The sequence below is a fragment of the Thalassophryne amazonica genome, chromosome 3 (assembly GCF_902500255.1).
Source record: "Thalassophryne amazonica chromosome 3, fThaAma1.1, whole genome shotgun sequence".
Taxonomy (NCBI): domain Eukaryota; kingdom Metazoa; phylum Chordata; class Actinopteri; order Batrachoidiformes; family Batrachoididae; genus Thalassophryne; species Thalassophryne amazonica.
Genome location: NC_047105.1, coordinates 50,355,582 through 50,370,269, shown reverse-complemented (window position 1 = coordinate 50,370,269; position 14,688 = coordinate 50,355,582). Strand labels below are relative to the sequence as shown.

The 14,688-nt window shown below is 40.2% G+C and overlaps 1 protein-coding gene and 2 long non-coding RNA genes across 3 annotated transcripts; all 3 read right to left on the bottom strand.

Moving 5' to 3' along the window:
• Nucleotides 1–1,537: 1,537 nt before the first annotated feature.
• On the bottom strand, nucleotides 1,538–11,639 carry LOC117507754 (mucin-17-like). Its single transcript, XM_034167564.1, has 3 exons — nucleotides 11,359–11,639; nucleotides 11,074–11,198; nucleotides 1,538–1,639 (listed from the first exon to the last, which is right to left on the bottom strand). Exons 1-3 carry the CDS (start codon nucleotides 11,633–11,635, stop codon nucleotides 1,538–1,540), a joined length of 504 nt encoding a protein of 167 aa, XP_034023455.1. The 5' UTR covers nucleotides 11,636–11,639.
• LOC117507903 lies at nucleotides 9,564–10,025 on the bottom strand. The gene is made up of 3 exons (XR_004559875.1): nucleotides 9,890–10,025; nucleotides 9,731–9,801; nucleotides 9,564–9,621 (listed from the first exon to the last, which is right to left on the bottom strand). It is a non-coding gene; the product is annotated as an uncharacterized LOC117507903 (long non-coding RNA).
• LOC117507904 lies at nucleotides 10,149–10,813 on the bottom strand. The gene is made up of 3 exons (XR_004559876.1): nucleotides 10,758–10,813; nucleotides 10,449–10,653; nucleotides 10,149–10,305 (listed from the first exon to the last, which is right to left on the bottom strand). It is a non-coding gene; the product is annotated as an uncharacterized LOC117507904 (long non-coding RNA).
• Nucleotides 11,640–14,688: the final 3,049 nt, after the last annotated feature.

The following is a 14,688-nucleotide window of genomic DNA, read 5'->3' as shown; positions in this document are numbered from 1 at the left end:
GCAATAGAGGGCAGATGTGTTGGTATTCCCATCGTACTGGTATTTTGAGAAAGGGTGGATGATGTGATTGACTGAGATGTCACAGTTGCTGGACTTGTTGGTGTTGATGATACGGATGTTGCTGAAGATGTTTCTGGTGTGCTAACTGTTGGAATTGATGTTGTCTGGTTTGCTGTTGTTGCTTCACTTGTGGGAACAACAGTTGTTGACAGTACAATTGTCGACTCAGACTGTGGGATTGTTATTGAACTTGGTTGTGCTAGTGAAATACTTGAAGACGTTGTTGGTGACATGTTTTTTGTTGCAATAGAGGACAGATGTGTTGGTATTCCAATAGTACTGGTATGCTGGGAAATAGTGGATGATGTGATCGACTGAGATGTCACAGTTGCTGGAATTGACGGTGTTGACAGTGGGGACACTGCTGAAGTTGTTTCTGGTGTGCTCACTGTTGGAATTGATGTTGTGTGGTTCATTGTTGTTGCTTCATTTGTGGGAACAACAGCTGTTGACACTGCAATTGTTGATTCAGACTCGAGGATTGTTGTTTGACTTGGCTGCATTGGTGTCCTTGGAGCACGTGTTGTTGACATGCTTGCTGTGGTCGTAGAAACATATGTGTTGACATCTCCATTGTGCTGGTAGGTTGGGAGAATGGGGATGAGCTTATTGATTCAGTTGTCACAGTCACTGACATCATCCTTTCAGAGGTGGGAATTGTTGAAGATGTTTCTGTTGTACCATGTGAAGGTGTTGATATTTCCTGTTGAACTGAACTTGTTTTTCGTGTTGGAAGAAAAGTTGTTGAAAATGTCATTTGTGTTTCTGTTGTTGTTCCCACCTAGTGAATGAAGATGAGACCAGTCGTGAAAGCATATTTTAGAATTGGAATTAAGAAAGGATAAAAATTTGATCGCTGATCAAACAAAAATAATAAATATTCCAGGACTTGCCTACATATGGGGCCTTTGGAAATATCATTCACACATTCTTCATATTTGGACAGTAGTTACGATTTGTTTGACAGGGTCCAATGCACTGCCAAGAACCATTAATGACCAAAGCAGTGTAATTAGCATACTGAGTGCAATTAATGGAAGGCTCCAGGTCTGTTATATCTGTTTAAGAAGAGTCAAGAAGTGTATTTATTATTTTTCAGAAAGCAAAATTTGAAATATTGTTGAAATCTGTAAGAACTGAAAAACAAGAAGCACTTGTGTACAAAATTCATGCACATTGACATTCAACATAGTGTAAACTCACTGTTAATGACAACTGGCTGCAGTGTCACTTCATTAAATTCCACACTTGCATTATTACCAAAGGCACGACCAATGTTACTGAGCGTGTTGGTGTTGTTCAGGATGTCATTCAGCACACCACCAATTTCTGTGTTGACAAACTGGATTTGACTTTCATTGTTTGCGTATCCATACTCTGCGACACTCTCTGCAACGACACTTCCAGGGCTACAGCAACAGAGCAGCAAGATATTATTAAAAAAAAATCCAGCTTCAAATGGATTAAAAATATTTAACTACAAAAAAAATGTATATGATATGAACAAAAACCTACTTAACTTGATGACTCTCAGTGACTTAAAGTTTTGTGCATCTGCTTCTTTGCAGAGGGGCTCCAACTGAAAATGGGAACATGACATATCATTTGAGTATAATTACTGACATGTTCACAGTGTCAAATTAAGTTTCACTTAAAATCTTGCTAAATGAGCAAACCTATTTATTTTTGGAAATGTAAAAGCCAGTGAATCTATATTAATCTTAACATCTGCATTTTTGACCATAACATAATATTCACATTTTGTTATATCTCAGCTTCTCATCACTCTTGACACTTTGCTATATATTATCATCTTGATGAACAAGGATTTCAATTAAAGTATCAAATTGGGTAAAACAAGAAGTAATGGTGGCATTTGTCTTCTGACGTCTTTAGATTTTTTTTTCTTTTTTCTCCCTGTCTGCATATATAGTAACGGTAAATGCCACACTGGCCGAACCATTTATGTACATTTATACACATATATGTAATTTATTCTTGCAAGACAGAAGGTATGTGGTACGTGAGTGAATGTGGTGTGCGTGTGTGACCCCCATTCCAACCCTTCCTGATCAGCCTACACCATCCTACTCAAAGCCAACTGAAAAAGTTCTGTTAGGAAGGGTCAACCACCAAAACAACACGAAGACAGAGAAGACCGAAAGACACGTGGTGAAGGCAATAACTGTGAAGTGATGAGAAGTGAGACACCAAGGAGACGGGGCCCAATCATACAACTTACCAGGACAAACAACCACGCATGTACAAGCAGTGAGAGCAACAGTCTGTTGTCTAATTAGTGAGCATCCATACCTTAATCTAGGACACCAGTCTTGATCCCCCTGAGAGCACCCAAAACCATATTGTGGTGACGGCCACAAACACATATCCATCCATGCACAGAGACCCAGATCACAGCTAAATATCCGATCACTGCTGTGGCTGGTGTGTTGGGCCAAGACAAAAGTACAGAAGCGTACTATATGACGTGGACTACTCTGGCACGTCATAAGCCATATGGCCGGGCGCACGCAACAACGTAAATGGGTCCAGGATGCAGGGCCCCAGGAGAAACCAGGAGAAAAGGGCAGCGGAAGGGCATAGGGGCCAGGAAGGATAGCCACCAGAGCCACCGGGGCAGACCGACAAACCACCAGGAAACGGCCCGGGGGCGCTGGAATGCACCCCCCACAGAGACACAGGAAGCAACTCCATATCCAAGGGAAGCACACAAGGCACCGGCATGGGCCCATAAATCTTTAGATTTGACAGAGGACACTGTTTCCAGCTAACATTCTTTATCATTGTACAAAGATAAATGTGGGAGCAAGCTAATTTGTAACTCGCTAGATACGACTTCCTGAAGCATTAACCTCACAGAAATGTTCAGAGTCTAATTATGTTACCACAGAAATATCATTATAATTCATATTATTAATATGTATATGCCACGGACATGAACGAGTGAAGCTCTTTAGCATCTCAACTCAATTCAACCTTTTTTCTTTTTTTCCATCAATTTCTTTATAAGGTTTTCACATATAACAAACAGTGCGATATGTATAATGACACTTGGAAAATAAATCACAGAAAAATAGAATACACCAATTTACAATAACAAAATGTATGTGAAATTATAAAAAAAAAACACACACACACACCAACAAAAATGAAATGTGTAGAAAATTTGAGAGCTGCTGGTGAAAGAGAGGCTCATATCTAAGACATAAATGAAAAAAAAAAGTTATTCGAGATTATCTGGGAAGACCAGCTTCCCAACATATTGAAAAAATGGATCCCAAGTCTTTGAAAATTTTGCATTGGAGCCCTTCAACATATAACGGATTTTTATAATTTGGCAAAATAAATTACATCTTTGATCCAATGAAAATATGATGGAGGGGTGGATGACTTCTATTTTAACAAATTAACCGTCTTGCAATCAAAGTTGTAAATGCTACAAAGGACTTTCTGCTGTAGTAAAAGAAGTGCCTCTCAATATGTGACCAAAAATTGTGTAACTGCATGAGGATGAAGTGATTTTCCTGTAACTGCAGAATAAGTATCAAAAATGTTATTCCCAAAAGATGACAAGGCTGAACAAGACCAAAACATATGAATATGAGAAGTTGTGGTTTGACGGCATCTATCACAAATTGGATCAATATTGTGGTATATTTTGGAAAGCCTAACTTTTGTATAATGTGTTTGGTGCAATATTTTACATTGTATCACACCATGCTTAGCACAAATTGAGGAATGATGCACCCTATCCAAGATATTCCTCCACATGTCACCATCAAGAATGACTTCCAAGTCAGCTTCCCAACGTGACTTGATAGAGGCTAATGAAGTCATTTTTAGAGAGTGAATGTCAGAATACATAACTGAATCATCCCCTTTAGTGTAGGCATTGGTTCAAGAAATGAATCCAATGCTGAATCAGGGGGCCGAACAGGAAACTGAGGGAATCTAGTAGCAACAAAGCTACGAACCTGTAGGTACCTAAAAAATTGCTGTTTGGGGAGGGAACATTTTTCAGATAATTGTTGAAATGTAGCAAATGAGTTGTCAATATACGTAAATCTTTGAATGATTTAATGCCCAGATCAAACCAGATGATAAAAGATTGATCAATCAGTGAAGGAGGAAAAGCATGATTGCATTTAATTGGTGCCAAAATTGAATGTTTGTAATCCAAAGCAGGCTAAATTGATTCCAAATTTTTAGTAGATTTTACAATCAAATTTTTAGTGCGCATTTTGCCAATAGGTTGATTTAATGAATGAATTAATGCTGCAAGAGATACTCCTCCAGATGAATTTTGTTCCATCTCCAACCAAACAGAGGTTGTATGATGAATCAGAATGTAGCCAAAATTGTAATATTTTCAAACAAGATGACCAATAATAAAATTTGAAGTTGGGTAATGCCATACCTCCTAATTGTTTAGGTCTCTGCAAAAATTGTTTGCAGATCCTAGGCGTTTTATTATTCCAATGAAACTGGATATGATTGTATCCAGTTTTGTAAAAAAGGTTTGTGGAAGAAAGACTGGAAGGCACTGAAATAAATAAAGGAACCTAGGAAGAACATTCATTTTAATGCTGTTTATACGAGCAGGCAATGATAAAGTGAGCAGTGACCAGCGTTCCAAATCTTTTTGTACCTGGGACAAAAGAGGGATGTAATTTGCACTAAATAAATTTCTCAGACTCCTTGTTACCTGAACCCCAAGATATTTGAGTTGATCCGTAATGATTTTAAATGGTAAGGTGTTTAGTGGGTATTCAGAGCCAGCCTTATTAAGTGGAAGAAGCTTTAGAAGCTTATTAAGTGGAAGAAGGTTATAAATTTAACTTATAACCTGAAATAGATCTAAATGAATTTAGCAGAGAAAGGTAGTTGGGATGGAGAGGGAAAAATCTGTACTATAAAGAAGAAGATCGTCGGCGTACAGAGACACCTTTTGTTCCTGTCCACAACTCACAATGCCTTTAATCTGAGGGTGGTTACGAAAAGCAATGGAAAGTGGTTCAATGGCAAGTGCGAATACAAGTGGACTGAGAGGACAGCCCTGACGAGTTTATTGCTATTATTCCGGTTATGAAAGGGTTGTTGGCTGCATGTAAATGTAGTCACTGTTATTGTATGTTTTTTGTTTTGTTTTTAACTTGAGAATAATCGGAATAATGATCTGTCCTGAGAAGGGAAATACTTAACATTACATTGTAATTTTTTCTTTCATGCTAGCTCGCACAATTCCTCAAAGTCACATGCAAAATAATTGCAACTTTCCACATAATCAGATTGACAGTGATTTCCCCTTTCCTGTCTCATTATTGGCTCAAAGGAAAAGTAGGCCTGTACAGGACTGTTGTGGGGGCATTCATTTTTTTTTTCTACCTAGCAACAGTTTGTGTAGAACAAGTAAAGCGGTTGTCAAGGGGGTGTGGTTTAATCACTTCAGCACTTTTTATTAGCTAATGCTAGGCAAGGTAAATGATAGCTTTATCCAAACATTATTAGATTAAACTGTAACTCAAGCCAAAAATGAGAAACTGGCTAACGTTAGCATTCACCAGTTGACAGTTTACATTATCGAATTCGGAACCTCTGATGGTACGTCTGTGCATGTAGCCTTGACGATATTTGATGTTCGATAATGAGCGATTGATTGTATGTTGCTTGAATGTTGACATTCAAGTTGTATAGAAGTGAAAATAAAGTAGTTTAGGGAGTTTACCACATTGTGAATATGCTACGCTTTGCAGCTCAAAGAGGTGAATTTTTCATGTTTTTTTCAGCCTCTATAATGTTCAGCAGGGCCGTATATAGGAATGTGAAAGGGGGGGTTCAAATCCTTGAGTTGGGGGTCCAGTGGGCCACAGGGCCCCCGGTGGGGCTGAGGGGCAACGCCCTTGTGGGGGGCAAAGCCCCCCGAAGCAGAAGCTTTTTGAGGATTTCGAGGGGTAAAAAGCTACATAAATTTAATTTGAAACCCAAAATGTATCATTTTAGGAAATACATTTTTATATACAAATAGTCCTTGCTTGGGATTGGATCAGTTGCCATAAGAACCACCCAGGAAGAACCAAGATAACATTAATGCAAACTTTATACCTGCCTGTTGTTGCGAAGCAACCAACAGGCGTGAAAAAACTCACGCATGCGCACGAAGGTTCAAGCTTGGCTGATGCAAGCACACATGATTCAAATCCATATAGTTTTTGCAAAAATAAAAAGGTCGGATAGTTTTCTAACAGACCTCGTATTTAGCGGTATTAATATTCGTGTTACATTATGAATATGTACGTATATGTACGTTATGTATTAAAATAGCGGTATTTACACTCAACAAAAATATAAACGCAACACTTTTGGTTTTGCTCCCATTTTGTATGAGATGAACTCAAAGATCTAAAACTTTTTCCACATACACAATATCACCATTTCCCTCAAATATTGTTCACAAACCAGTCTAAATCTGTGATAGTGAGCACTTCTCCTTTGCTGAGATAATCCATCCCACCTCACAGGTGTGCCATATCAAGATGCTGATTAGACACCATGATTAGTGCACAGGTGTGCCTTAGACTGCCCACAATAAAAGCCTCTCTGAAAGGTGCAGTTATATCACACAGCACAATGCCACAGATGTCGCAAGATTTGAGGGAGCGTGCATTGGCATGCTGACAGCAGGAATGTCAACCAGAGCTGTTGCTCGTGTATTGAATGTTCATTTCTCTACCATAAGCCGTCTCCAAAGGCGTTTCACAGAATTTAGCAGTACATCAACCAGCCTCACAACCGCAGACCACGTGTAACCACACCAGCCCAGGACCTCCACATCCAGCATGTTCACCTCCAAGATCGTCTGAGACCAGCCACTCGGACAGCTGCTGAAACAATCGGTTTGCATAACCAAAGAATTTCTGCACAAACTGTCAGAAACCGTCTCAGGGAAGCTCATCTGCATGCTCGTCGTCCTCATCGGGGTCTCGACCTGACTCCACTTCGTCGTCATAACCGACTTGAGTGGGCAAATGCTCACATTCGCTGGCGTTTGGCACGTTGGAGAGGTGTTCTCTTCACGGATGAATCCCGGTTAACACTGTTCAGGGCAGATGGCAGACAGCGTGTGTGGCGTCGTGTGGGTGAGCGGTTTTCTGATGTCAGTGTTGTGGATCGAGTGGCCCATGGTGGCGGTGGGGTTATGGTATGGGCAGGCGTCTGTTATGGATGAAGAACACAGGTGCATTTTATTGAATGCATTTTGAATGCACAGAGATACCGTGACGAGATCCTGAGGCCCATTGTTGTGCCATACATCCAAGAACATCACCTCATGTTGCAGCAGGATAATACACGGCCCCATGTTGCAAGGATCTGTACACAATTCTTGGAAGCTGAAAATGTCCCAGTTCTTGCATGGCCGGCATACTCACCGGACATGTCACCCATTGAGCATGTTTGGGATGCTCTGGACCGGCGTATATGACAGCGTGTACCAGTTCCTGCCAATATCCAGCAACTTCGCACAGCCATTGAAGAGGAGTGGACCAACATTCCACAGGCCACAATTGACAACCTGATCAACTCTATGCGAAGGAGATGTGTTACAGCATCACACCAGATACTGACTGGTATCCCCAATAAAACAAAACTGCACCTTTCAGAGTGGCCTTTTATTATGGGCAGTCTAAGGCACACCTGTGCACTAATCATGGTGTCTAATCAGCATCTTGATATGGCACACCTGTGAGGTGGGATGGATTATCTCAGCAAAGGAGAAGTGCTCACTATCACAGATTTAGACTGGTTTGTGAACAATATTTGAGGGAAATGGTGATATTGTCTATGTGGAAAAGTTTTAGATCTTTGAGTTCATCTCATACAAAATGGGAGCAAAACCAAAAGTGTTGCGTTTATATTTTTGTTGAGTGTAATTTGGCGACCTTGTTTATCTCGCGAAATTTGCATAATAAATCCCACGCAAATATTTGCACCTTTACAGTATTTGCAACAGGAAGGAGAAGCTCCCTTTATTTCTCAGCTTATACATACAAACATGTTTTTACAAACCAGACAAGTGTAATTGTGTGTCTACATGGGTATTTACAAGCCTACTAATCTGTTTGATATCAGAGGAGGATAGGGACCAGGGAGCAAAAATTCTTAACCCCCATGGGAAAAGTTTATTTAGCAGTTCCCCCTTTCATCACTTAAGGGATTACTCTGGCAGAGGAAATTGAAACTTGAGGGTGTGTGATAATAGCTGTGTAACAGTTAGTGCTTGTTGCTTATTATCAATGAAAAGAAAATACATAAGGTTGATATCCAGATCAGAAAAAATCAGCAGAAAAAAATCAGCAGAATTCTCGGGGGGCGAACCCCTGAACCCCTGAACCCCCTCTATATTCGGGCATGTTCAGTACCTATTCTGTTCAACTGGGTGATGAAAAACAGACAAAATGAGCCTCTCATGGCTGCTGTGGTCTCCGTAATGAAGTGTATTTCTTGTATTGAATACCAGAGAGCATATCAGGTATGTTTGGACATAACACATATGGTATGTGGAAACGAGATGTAGACAGACAAACCAGACATTTACCACCGGTGAAGAGAATTTTAAATCATACTGCAGACATAAATTTTACAATATTACAATAAAAGAAGCTATTGATTTCACCATTTTGGTGTCCAACTCTTCATTAGAGGGTCAGATCCTATCATTTAAACCAAAATCTACAAAAAATCAAGTGCAAAAGTACAATGTCAGATTTGTAAGTACTTGCAAACTGCTGTCTCACCAGCGAATACTACCTGTAACAACATTACAACACTGTGATCATGTGTATGATCTATAAATGTAGTTTTTGTCACATGTGTGAGATGTAAACAAAACCGCTTTAAGCAATTTGACTGACATTTTTACTTTTTTCACTTTTAAATAAATGCACTTTCAACATGTTTTAAAACTTTTGGCTGAATGTGAGCAAACATTATAGTAAATCTCGACAGCTTGAAACGTAGTCAGAAAATAATTGCATCAGATGATACCAGGTCACAAACAGTTTGAGATGACACTGCTGTAGTATGGCATGCTGAAGCAAACCCAAAATTTAAAGCAATGAATTGTTATAACATGGTTAAAGTAGCAACACTACAAATTACTTATGAACTTACATACATTTATACCAGATTACATAACAATAATATAAATAGAGACATAAATAACAGCAGATTGTTCACACCTTGTGCATATGACACGAAAAGTGCAATGAAAACAAAACTCCTGTTGAAATTTCATCGAACGCTGACATTCAAAGTGTCTGGACGGTTTGCTGCGACCTGTACAAATAGAAGAAGGAAAGAACTTCATGATCCTGACTTTGTGTTTTAATCATGTCGAACAGGTTGAATGAGATTTATAGGTAAAGTATGGAACACAACTGTACAGAAGAATACCTGAAATTCTGTGTCAACATTTTTTAGATGGCATAAAACCCACTGAAGTGTACCTGCCAGGAAGTCCCATGGTGGAATTGACACTGAGACCTGAGTTAAAGAAAATGATCATTTAGTGAGTATGATGTTTGCTAAAAAATTGTTGAGTGAATTACTTTTAAATACACAGGACTGGTGAGTGACAAAGCAGACAACGCACTGGTATCTGAAAAGTCAAAGAAATCTTCATCAAACACAGAGAGTCTTCTGTGAAAGGAGCCACGCCTTTTCCTAAAACAGAGATGATTTCATTAATTCAGATGAAAAAAAAATCCTAAAAACACCTTCTTAACCATTTCTGAGGGGTGTCATAGCCCACCAAATGCCTGTACGCTGCCTCCGGGCCACAACAACAGTGACAATAATGATAATGAGCAGAAGTGCTGCAGCCAGTGATCCGAATAGAGCTCCATAGAAACCTGGACCCCAACTGAACTGGCGACACCGCTGTCCATAAAACTGCTGCAAGCTGAACTCAAACACCTGAGGTTGTGAAATTCATTAGTTCATTTAATCGAAGCATATTAACGATGACCATTACAAGTGATAGGATCCAAAGAGTAGAGGCTCACCGACATATAGGTCCTGTGAATACTTGATTGAGACATTCGCCATGTTGACAGTAGTTAGGATTTGTTTTGCACGGTCCAGCACACTGCCAGGAATCGGTAATCATCATAGCAGTGTAATTAGCATACTGGGTGCAATTAATGTAAGGCTCCAGGTCTGTTATATCTGTTTAAGAAGAGTAAAGGAGTGTATTTATTATTTTTCAGAAAGCAAATTTCAAATATTGCTGAAATCTGTAAGACCTGAAAACAAGAAGCACTTGTGTCCAAAATTTATGGACATTGACATTCAACATAGTGTAAACTCACTGTTAATGACAACTGGCTGCAGTGTCACTTCATTAAATTCCACACTTGCTTATTACCAAAGGCACGACCAATGTTACTGAGCGTGTTGGTGTTGTTCAGGATGTCATTCAGCACACCACCAATTTCTGTGTTGACAAACTGGATTTGACTTTCATTGTTTGCGTATCCATACTCTGCGACACTCTCTGCAACGACACTTCCAGGGCTACAGCAACAGAGCAGCAAGATATTAAAAAATACAGCTTCAAATGGATTAAAAAAAATTTAAACAAAAAAAAATGTATATTATATGAATGATATGAAACCTACTTTAACTTGATGACTGTAAGCGACTTAAAGTTTTGTGGATCTGCTTCTTTGCAGAGAGGCTCCAACTGAAAATGGGAACATGACAAATGTTGTTTGAGTACAATTACTGACATGTTCACAGTGTGAAATTAAATTTCATTTAAAATCTTGCTAGGTGAGCAAACATATTCATTTTTGGAAATATAAAAGCCAGTGAATATGGCATTTGTAACATCTGCATTTGTGACCATACATAAAATACACATTTTGTTATATCTCAGCTTCTCATCACTCTTGACACTTAGCTAAACATTGTCTTCTTCATCATCATCTTCACCTCATTAGTTAATGTAAGAATAAATGCTTGGGACTGAGGTGAGCTTAAATCATAAAATTCCTCTTCAAATGTTACACTGATTGTCAATGTAATTTTTGCTTTCCGGGTTGGTATTGCTCCAGTATCTGCAAAGAAGAAAAGAATAATGTTATATTTCTATGACTACCATAGTAGCACAAACATGAAAACAATGGACAACATAGAAAAAAAATTGACTGCCTTCAAAGCATGTACATTTACTGTCATTGAACAACAGATTATAAAGGAGGTGATTTAGTTTCTTACCAACACTGGGAGAAATCTCATTATTTCCAAAAGAGCAGGAATCTCCATAGATTGACTCTTGACACTGGCACTGACATCTACCAAGTGTCATGTTGAAGATGCAGATACCCCTATTACACTGACAGTGACACTGAGGAGTGGTGAAAGAGGTCGTGATTCCCGTTGAATTTGATAGGAAACTGGTAAATGGGGAAACACTCACTGATGGTGAAACACTGGCTGTGTGTGCAGAAGATGGATGGGATGAAGGAGAAGATCTGATAGATTCATTGGTCATTTGAGTTGTTTCACTTGTGGAAACAACAGTTGTTGACACGACAATTGTTGATTCAGACTCTGGGATTGTTGTTGGACTTGGTTGCATTGGGTGGTTTGTCCAGGTGTTGATGACATGTTTATTGTTGCAGTCGAAGACAGATGTGTTGACATCTCCATAGTACTGGTGTGTTGGGACAAAGTGGATGATCTGATCGATTCATTTGTCACAGTCGCTGTCACTGTCTGTGTTGACAACGGGGGTGTTGCTGAAGATGTTTCTGGTGTGCTCACTGTTGGAATTGATGATGTCTGCATCACTGTTGTTGGTTCACTTCTGGGAACAACAGTTGTTGACAATGTAATTGTTGACTCAGGCTGTGGGATTGTTGTTGGACTTGGTCGTATTGTTGTGCTTGGAGCAGGTGTTGATGACATGTTTATTGTTGCAGTCGACGACAGATGTGTTGACATCTCCATAGTACTGGTGTGTTGGAAGAAAGTGGATGATCTGATCGATTCATTTGTCACAGTCGCTGTCACTGTGTGTGTTGACAACGGGGACGTTGATGAAGATGTTCCTGGTGTGCTAACTGCTGGAATTGATGTTGTCTGCTTCGCTGTTGTTGCTTCACTTGTGGGAACAACAGTTGTTGACACTGCAATTGTTGATTCAGACTCTGGGATTGTTGTTGGACTTGGTCGTATTGTTGTGCTTGGAGCAGGTGTTGATGACATGTTTATTGTTGCAGTCGAAGACAACGGGGACGTTGATGAAGATGTTCCTGGTGTGAACTGCTGGAATTGATGTTGTCTGCTTCGCTGTTGTTGCTTCACTTGTGGGAACAACAGTTGTTGACACTACAATTGTTGATTCAGACTCTGGGATTGTTGTTGGACTTGGTCGTATTGTTGTGCTTGGAGCAGGTGTTGATGACATGTTTATTGTTGCAGTCGAAGACAGATGTGTTGACATCTCCATAGTACTGGGTGTTGGGACAAAGTGGATGATCTGATCGAGTCATTTGTCACAGTCGCTGTCACTGTCTGTGTTGACAACGGGGCGTTGCTGAAGATGTTTCTGGTGTGCTCACTGTTGGAATTGATGATGTCTGCTTCACTGTTGTTGGTTCACTTGTGGGAACAACAGTTGTTGACAATGTAATTGTTGACTCAGGCTGTGGGATTGTTGTTGGACTTGGCTGTATTGTGCTTGGAGCAGGTGTTGATGACATGTTTATTTTGCAGTCCAAGACAGATGTGTTGACATCTCCATAGTACTGGTTTGTTGGGACAAAGTGGATGATCTGATCGATTCATTTGTCACAGTCGCTGGCCCTGTCTGGGTTGACAACGGGGATGTTGCTGAAGATGTTTCTGGTGTGCTCACTGTTGGAATTGATGATGTCTGCTTCACTGTTGTTGGTTCGCTTGTGGGAACAACAGTTGTTGACATGACAACTGTTGATTCAGACTCTGGGATTGTTGTTGGAATTGGTCGTATTGTTGTGCTTGGAGCAGGTGTTGGTGACATGTTTGCTGTTGCAGTCGAAGACAGATGTGTTGACATCTCCATAGTACTGGTGTTTGGGAAAAAGTGGATGATCTGATCGATTCATTGGTAACAGTTGACAACGGGAAGTTGCTGAAGGTATTTGTGGTGTGCTAACTGTTGGAACTGATATTGTCTGCTTGGCTGTTGTTGCTTCACTTGTAGGGACAATAGTTGTTGACACTGTAATTGTTGACTCAGGCTGTGGGATTTTTGTTGAACTTGGTTGTGCTAGTGAAATACTTGGAGAAGTTGTGGTGACATGTTTGTTGTTGCAATAGAGGACAGAAGTGTTGGTATTCCAATAGTACTGGTATGTTGGGACAGAGTGGATGATGTGATTGACTGAGATGTCATAGTTGCTGGAATTGCCGGTGTTGATGATGGGATGTGACTGAAGATGTTTCTGGAGTGCTAACTGTTGGAATTGATGATGTCTGCTTCACTGTTGTTGGTTCACTTGTGGGAACAACAGTTGTTGACATGAAACTGTTGATTCAGACTCTGAGATTGTTGTTGGACTTGGTTGCATTGGTGTGGTTTGTCCAGGTGTTGGTGACATGTTTGCTGTTGCAGTCGAAGACAGATGTGTTGACATCTCCATAGTACTGGTGTGTTGGGACAAAGTGGATGATCTGATTGATTCATTTGTCACAGTCGCTGTCACTGTGTGTTGACAATGGGGACGTTGATGAAGATGTTTCTGGTGTGCTAACTGCTGGAACTGATGTTGTGTGCTTCGCTGTTGTTGCTTCACTTGTGGGAACAACAGTTGTTGACACTGTAATTGTTGATTCAGACTCTGGGATTGTTTGGACTTGGTCGTATTGTTGTGCTTGGAGCAGGTGTTGATGACATGTTTATTGTTGCAGTCGAAGTCAGATGTGTTGACATCTCCATAGTACTGGTGTGTTGGGACAAAGTGGATGATCTGATCGATTCATTTGTCACAGTCGCTGTCACTGTCTGTGTTGACAACGGGGGCGTTGCTGAAGGTGTTTGTGGTGTGCTCACTGTTGGAATTGATGATGTCTGCTTCACTGTTGTTGGTTCACTTGTGGAACAATAGTTGTTGACACTGTAATTGTTGACTCAGGCTGTGGGATTGTTGTTGAACTTGGTTGTGCTAGTGAATACTTGGAGAAGTTGTTGGTGACATGTTGTTGTTTCAATAGAGGACAGAATGTTGGTATTCCAATAGTACTGGTATGTTGGGACAGAGTGGATGATGTGATTGACTGAGATGTCATAGTTGCTGGAATTGCCGGTGTTGATGATGGGGATGTGACTGAAGATGTTTCTGGAGGGCTAACTGTTGGAAATGATGTTGTCTGGTTCATTGTTGTTGCTTTACTTGTGGGAACAACAGTTGTTGACACTACAACGGTTGATTCAGATTCTGGGATTGTTGTTGGACTTAGTTGTATTGGTGTGCTTGGAGCAGGTGTTGATGACATGTTGAATGTTGCAATTGAAGACAGATGTGTTGACATCTCCATAGTATGGTGTGTTGGGAAAAACTG

Coding starts and splice junctions, on each gene's coding strand:
- LOC117507754 (XM_034167564.1), bottom strand. CDS start 11,635: ATGACCAATGAATCTATCAGATCTTCTCCTTCATCCCATCCATCTTCT. Junction 11,199..11,358: donor TGAGATTTCTCCCAGTGTTG/GTAAGAAACTAA, acceptor TCTTCTTTGCAG/ATACTGGAGCAATACCAACC. Junction 1,640..11,073: donor TTCTTACATTAACTAATGAG/GTGAAGATGATG, acceptor TCCCATTTTCAG/TTGGAGCCCCTCTGCAAAGA.